This window comes from Oncorhynchus gorbuscha, linkage group LG03, assembly GCF_021184085.1.
Source record: "Oncorhynchus gorbuscha isolate QuinsamMale2020 ecotype Even-year linkage group LG03, OgorEven_v1.0, whole genome shotgun sequence".
Lineage (NCBI taxonomy): Eukaryota > Metazoa > Chordata > Actinopteri > Salmoniformes > Salmonidae > Oncorhynchus > Oncorhynchus gorbuscha.
In genome coordinates this window covers 90352649-90359433 of record NC_060175.1, presented here as the reverse complement: position 1 = coordinate 90359433, position 6785 = coordinate 90352649, and the positions used below count along the sequence as shown (strand labels likewise).

Sequence of the window (6785 nt, the reverse complement as noted above, 5' to 3'; positions counted from 1 at the left end):
CAGTGAAGAAAGTAGACAGATGGGTTTAGGGGGAGGGATCCAGAGAGGAGTGGTGTGAGTAGTAGAACTGTACCAGTACAGAGGGAGGGATCCAGAGAGGAGTGGTGTGAGTAGTAGAACTGTACCAGTACAGAGGGAGGGATCCAGAGAGGAGTGGTGTGAGTAGTAGAACTGTACCAGTACAGAGGGAGGGATCCAGAGAGGAGTGGTGTGAGTAGTAGAACTGTACCAGTACAGAGGGAGGGATCCATAGAGGAGTGGTGTGAGTAGTAGAACTGTACCAGTACAGAGGGAGGGATCCAGAGAGGAGTGGTGTGAGTAGTAGAATTGTACCAGTACAGAGGGAGGGATCCATAGAGGAGTGGTGTGAGTAGTACATTTACATTTACATTTAAGTCATTTAGCAGACGCTCTTATCCAGAGCGACTTACAAATTGGTGCATTCACCTTATGACATCCAGTGGGACAGTCACTTAACAATAGTGCATCTAAAACTTAGGGGGGGTGGGGTGAGAGGGATTACTTATCCTATCCTAGGTATTCCTTAAAGAGGTGGGGTTTCAGGTGTCTCCGGAAGGTGGTGATTGACTCCGCTGTCCTGGCGTCGTGAGGGAGTTTGTTCCACCATTGGGGGGCCAGGGCAGCGAACAGTTTTGACTGGGCTGAGCGGGAGCTGTACTTCCTCAGTGGTAGGGAGGCGAGCAGGCCAGAGGTGGATGAACGCAGTGCCCTTGTTTGGGTGTAGGGCCTGATCAGAGCCTGGAGGTACTGAGGTGCCGTTCCCCTAGTAGAACTGTACCAGTACAGAGGGAGGGATCCAGAGAGGAGTGGTGTGAGTAGTAGAATTGTACCAGTACAGAGGGAGGGATCCAAAGAGGAGTGGTGTGAGTAGTAGAACTGTACCAGTACAGAGGGATAGGGCAACAAGTCGTATATGTTTGAGTAAGATTGGATTTATAGCAATGGTTGCCAACTGTACGTACTGCAGGGAGGAAACGTAAGTCACAGAAAATTGAGGTTGTGGTGGCAGCTGCAGAGAGGTATTTGGGTGTGCGAGACTTGACATCAGAAGAGTTACAGGGTGTTTTAAGTAATGGTGTCCCATCCTTTCAGGTTGTTGACCTGGGGGGTGACTGAATAGCACTTGGAAAGTTCCTCAGAGTACACATCACAGACAAACTGAAATGGTCCACCCACATAGACAGTGAGGTGAAGGAGGTGCAACAGCACCTCTTCAACCTCAGGAGGCTGAGGAAATTTAGCTTGTCACCTAAAACCCTCACTAACTTCTACAGATGCACAATTCAGAGCATACTGTCGGCTGTATCACCGCCTGGTATGGCAACTGCACAGCCCATAACCGCAGGGCTCTCCAGAGGGTGGTGCGGTCTGCACAACATATCACCGGGGGCAAACTAACTGCCCTCCAGGACACCTACAGCACCCAATGTCACAGGAAGGCCAAAAGGATCATCAAGGGCAACAACCACCTGAGCCACTGCCTGTTCACCCCGCTACCATCCAGAAGGCGAGGTCACTACAGGTGGATCAAAGCTGGGACCAAAAGACAGAAGCTATTTTTCAGTCTCAATGCCATCAGACTGTTAAAGAGCCATCACTAACACAGAGAGGCTGCTGCCTACATACAGACTTGAAATCATTAGCCACTCTAACAAATGGATCACTAGTCACTTTATTAATGCCACTTTAATAATGATGTTTACATATCTTGCACTATTCATCCAACATGAATATACTGTATTTTATATGGTCTATGCCGGTCTGTCATGGCCCATCCATATATTTATATGTACATATTCTTATTCCATCCATTTACTTAGATTTGTGTGTATTATGTAGTAGTTGTGGAGTTGTTAGAATATTTGTTAGATATTGCTGCACCTTCGGAGCTAGAAGAACAAGCATTTCGCTACACTCGCAATAACACATGTTAACCATGTGTATGTGACAATAAGATTTTATTTAAATAGCGGAGCTATTTAATACGGGAGTTGTACTCCAGTCGAGTAGATGGCGGTAATGCAACATTTATTGGATAACAACCGCCGTTAAACCTCAACGAAGAAGAAGTTGTGTAACGTTATCAACGACGAGGACTGACGGAGAAAGTAAAAACAAAGCGAAACTTACCATTTTTGGTAAAGCATGTCTGTAAAACATGCCATCAGCCGCGGGGTGGAGTTGGGACGGTCGGTTTTCCAGCTAGGTCTCAAACCTGCTGGTCGACTTGCAGCAAAGTTCCGAGGTGAGCGTCTTCGTGTAGGCCAACCGGCCCGCACCGTTCAGCCTCAGACTTTCCTGCCAGTTCGGTACCGATATTTCCGCATGTCGTTGAGGGGTCTTGCAGCACAGCTGCAGTCCGGTGGTTTCAGGAGGTTTGGGGGCAGCGGCTCGCCAAGAAACAGAGCAGTGTTTTTGGCTTTCGGTCTCGGTGTGGGGTTGATCGAAAAACAGCTCGATGATGATCGAAGGAGTGCTGCGACATGCCAGGAAATCCAGGTAAACAACATGGATGTTGACAACAAAGTGCTAGCAATCAACAATGTGAAATATTTTATTGATATGTTGAAAAAAGGTATTTTTGTGAGTCAGCAGATTTGATCTTTAGTCTGGACAGGAATATCACATTTAAATATTACATTTAGTCAAATAAAATAATAATTACATATCTAATAATTTAATAACGTTAATAAAAATGTGTGTTATTTAATCTAAAAGGACTCAATTTCACCTCTTTTCTAAAGGCTGTGTTTACCAAGAAGAAGTACTGCAGTCCACTCAAGCGTTTCACCTCGGGCTACAAGCTGGAGGACTACGTTATTGGGAAGCAGATAGGAAAAGGCTCCAACGCTGCAGTGTATGAAGCTGTGGCACCATTATCTGTGCCCAGGGACAGGGAGAGTGACCGGTGTTCCCTAAATGACCAGCCCAGTGAAGATGGAGAGGTGGCCACTGGGTCTCTGAGGAGCCCCTCCAGCTCTCTGGGCATCTATCCTCTAGCTGTCAAGATGATGTGGAACTTTGGGGTGGGTGTCTGTCAAGATAATGTCCTTTTCCCCCGAAGTTTGCACTTGTTCACTTTCCTTCATGGATTTAAAGTGAAAGGACTGGTTTAAGAAATTTGGTGGAAACAGTCTAGCCCATTCTTACACCAATCTATACTTCAGAAAAAATGACAGATTATTGGGACATAGGGAGAGTGTTACTTTAAATATATATATAGGCTATGTTCAGTGTGCAATTGGCATAGTAATGAGACTGTCTTCCTTGTTCCCCTGCAGGCTGGTTCATCAAGCGAGGCTATTCTGAGATCCATGTCCCAGGAGCTGGTCCCTGCAGGCCCTCTTGCCATGAAACAGGAAAAAGAGGAACAGATTGCACTAAATGGGTTAGTATCAGCAGTCAGTCATAGCATCAATTTACTTTCAATAGACACAAAATAGCCCAACATATTTTGAGTGTTTTGCCATGCATCTAAAGAGTGCATTGCAAGTTTAATTTCCATTGCTCTGTTTTGCAGGTATTTTGGGGAAGTGCCCAAGAGGGTTTCTGCCCACCCCAATGTGATCAGGGTGTTCCGGGCATTCACAGCGGACGTACCCCTTCTACCCGGTGCCCAGGAGGAGTACCCTGATGTCCTGCCAGCCAGACTCAACCCTGAGGGCCTGGGCAACAACCGTACTCTGTTCCTGGTCATGAAGAAGTAAAGATCATTCTCCCACATCCATTCTGTATCTCAGTGTCCCAGCCCCAGCTTAACTTGTGTCATGGAAAATTACACAGTTAGTCATGCAATCCTGTGTTTCACTGCTTAAAGAATACTCTTGTTATATGCTAGTGTTTTTTCTAACCTGATACAAACTTGTCTTTGTGTGACTTAGCTAAGATCCGTTTAGGTGCGGCTGCAGAATGTGAGACATCCCGTGGGGTTTACTATCTGCAGGAAGTCAGCTGTGTGGAACCTTGCAGGAAGGAGCACATTATAATGTGAACTGTGACAAAACACAGTTAAACGGTTGAGCCCTCGTGCTATCAACCTGGGGATATCTTAATCTGCACAGACAAACCAATCGCCTTTTACACTGTTCCGCCTGTTTCCACACATCTGCTAAACTGCCACGTAGACCAGAGGTTGTACTTTTTCTATAAAAGCAGAAACCCGACTATGTTTAAGCTTTCAACTCTGAACCATTCTTGGTAATGGTTTATTGCTTCATTTTTGCTAGTCTTATAATAAAGTTGTTGTTACAGGAGTCTACAGTCTCTCTTCCTATAACATTTCTGACAGTCAACTCTTGGACTAAAAAGCATTTGTTTTTTTTCCAGACCGGACCATTTTGTGTGCAGATTTGTCCATCCCACTAGTTATTTGTTCACCTAACCTAGTGTATCCTGATCTTTCCTCACCCTTTTCCATAGTTACCCATGCACCCTGCGTCAGTACCTGGAGGTGAACGTGCCCAGCAGGAGAGAGGGCTCTCTGATGGTGCTGCAGCTGTTAGAGGGGGTCGACCACCTGTACAGACAGGGCATCGCTCACAGGGACCTTAAATCCGACAACGTGCTCCTGGAGTTTGACTCAGGTCAGAGAGAGCAACAGGGCAAGCTCATGCATGGTATCTTGAGTGTCATTAAGCTTTGCCATGTTTTAAAAAAAAGTTAAATATGAAATTAATTTTACAAAAGATATGGTCAGAATTCTGTCTTGATGTTTTTTCTCTCTCCAAACTCAAATGAAGATATTTACATGGCATGTGATACTAATTAATTCATTAATGCTTATCATATTAGTTTTAATCAAATAATCCTATTGCTATTTGGAATCTCTATTGTTCAGAGGGCTGCCCCCGCCTGGTAATAACAGACTTCGGCTGCTGTTTGGCTCAGAGTGACTCTAGTCTCCAACTACCCTTCAACACTATGTGGGTGAACAGAGGAGGCAACTCCTGCCTGATGGCACCTGAGGTAAGCTCCTATCATCAGAGAAATAGAAAACAACAACCTATACAATCAAGATTCATGCAAGCATTGTCTCTTGTGACCGACTGTTAACATAAATGGAAACATTTTCCTGATTTTGGGATTAAAATACGCCTCTATCTCTCTATAGGTTGTCACTGCAGTTCCTGGGCAGGGTGTGGTTATCAATTACAGCAAGGCAGATGCATGGGCTGTCGGGACCATTTCTTATGAAATATTTGGCCAGGCCAACCCGTTCTATGGAGCAGGTGGACTGGACAGCAGGAATTTCCAGGAAATCCAGCTTCCTGCCCTGCCTGCCTGTGTATCTGCTGACATGCAACTTGTCGTCAAGCTGCTTCTGCGTAGGAACCCCAATAAGGTACAGAGCCTAGTAAGGAATTGAATTAGATTATATGGCCATCACTTCATTGAAGGGTATGTTAAAAATTATTTACACATTTCTCAGGGATTCTCAGAGTATTTTTGTGAGAAACAAGTTGAAGTTGTTCATTATGCAGTACTCCATTCACTACGTAAGGGCTTAGTGTACATAATGACTTCCAATACCATCAGAGAATCCCATGCTCCTATTGTTATTTATTCTGCAGCGCCCCAGTGCCAGAGTGGCTGCCAACATGCTGCATCTGAGCCTCTGGGGAAGGTGTGCCCTTGCCAATAAGGACAGTGCTGGTATGAAGAAGGTAGCTGATTGGCTGCTGTGCCAGTCTGCTGTGGTGCTCCTGAGGGGCTGCGGCCCCAGTGGGAGCTCGGTGGAGGCGGAGCTACAGAGGTGCTTCCTGTCTAACCTGGACCTGGAAGACCTCCGATTGGCTGTCAGCTTCCTCATGTACGGACGAGAACAGGGCAGAGCCAGCATCATGTCGCTTTAGGTCCTCTCAGTCTAACCCAGAGACATATATGTGTAACTCTGGTCTAACCCGTTGAGTTTGAATGTAGGTGAACGTAGTGCCAAGGATGGAAAATGGAATAAAAAATGTCACTGAATTTGTGGGAACCCACCCATATAAAATCAAAATAGTTTCTCTCCCAATTTCAACCCCTGTCTATTGAGCTTTCAGGAAACATATATATAAGCACTTTTTAAATTAATGCTAAGACTATACTTCATATGTTAGGGGGTTGAATTTTATTTGGGGAATTTTTGCACTTTATGTCCAGTTTGGACCTGGTCAATGACATGCTTGAGGTTTACCCCTTTGTTTGGTTTGTGTATTTTCCAAATCATCACATCTTACCTGAGTTGCACCACTACGGTCTCATATAGACTATTCCATAGCCTCTGAGTGTGAGGTAGTGAGGTAGTCAATGTATTTACTGTATGTCAAGGATGATATGATAAAGCATCTACATATTTCCAGATGGTTATGTAGCAGAACATCAGTTCAGATTTAATAGCAATACCAGATCACTGTACTTCACATTTTGAGTTAAGTCCTTTATATTTAAATAAAATGAAAGTCCATGCATGCAAAAATTGATTCATGGGACATTTTAGAATATAGTCCTATAAAAATTACAGAATGAGTTTTGTCTCTCACAACAAACACTTTGTGAAGCTACATTTTTAATTGTTGAGAATGTTTTTAATAAACACTGGATGTAGTGTAAAAGACATATCCAAAGATTATAATAAAGTGTTAGTGTTTGAACTTGGTGTTTCCTTGAGTCCCTAGCGTTGATAGCAAAATAATAATGTATTTCATTATCTAGAAAAGATTGTACGCTGATAAATAAAATGCATTTCCCATCACCCCCTTTTATTGCCTAGAATTTATTTGCCT

The 6785-nt window shown here is 44.2% G+C and overlaps 1 protein-coding gene across 1 annotated transcript; it reads left to right on the top strand.

The window, feature by feature from the left end:
- Positions 1 to 2054: 2054 nt before the first annotated feature.
- LOC124032180 (serine/threonine-protein kinase PINK1, mitochondrial-like) lies at positions 2055 to 6754 on the top strand. The gene is made up of 8 exons (XM_046344360.1): positions 2055 to 2520; positions 2766 to 3047; positions 3303 to 3409; positions 3542 to 3724; positions 4441 to 4604; positions 4859 to 4986; positions 5132 to 5362; positions 5592 to 6754. Exons 1-8 carry the CDS (start codon positions 2167 to 2169, stop codon positions 5871 to 5873), a joined length of 1731 nt encoding a protein of 576 aa, XP_046200316.1. The 5' UTR covers positions 2055 to 2166; the 3' UTR covers positions 5874 to 6754.
- Positions 6755 to 6785: the final 31 nt, after the last annotated feature.

Bases quoted from the DNA above. Each gene is read 5' to 3' on its own strand.
- LOC124032180 (XM_046344360.1), top strand. From the start codon at position 2,167: ATGTCTGTAAAACATGCCATCAGCCGCGGGGTGGAGTTGGGACGGTCG. The intron at 2,521-2,765 runs GTAAACAACATG...TCTTTTCTAAAG, and splicing joins CGACATGCCAGGAAATCCAG to GCTGTGTTTACCAAGAAGAA. The intron at 3,725-4,440 runs GTAAAGATCATT...CCTTTTCCATAG, and splicing joins CTGTTCCTGGTCATGAAGAA to TTACCCATGCACCCTGCGTC.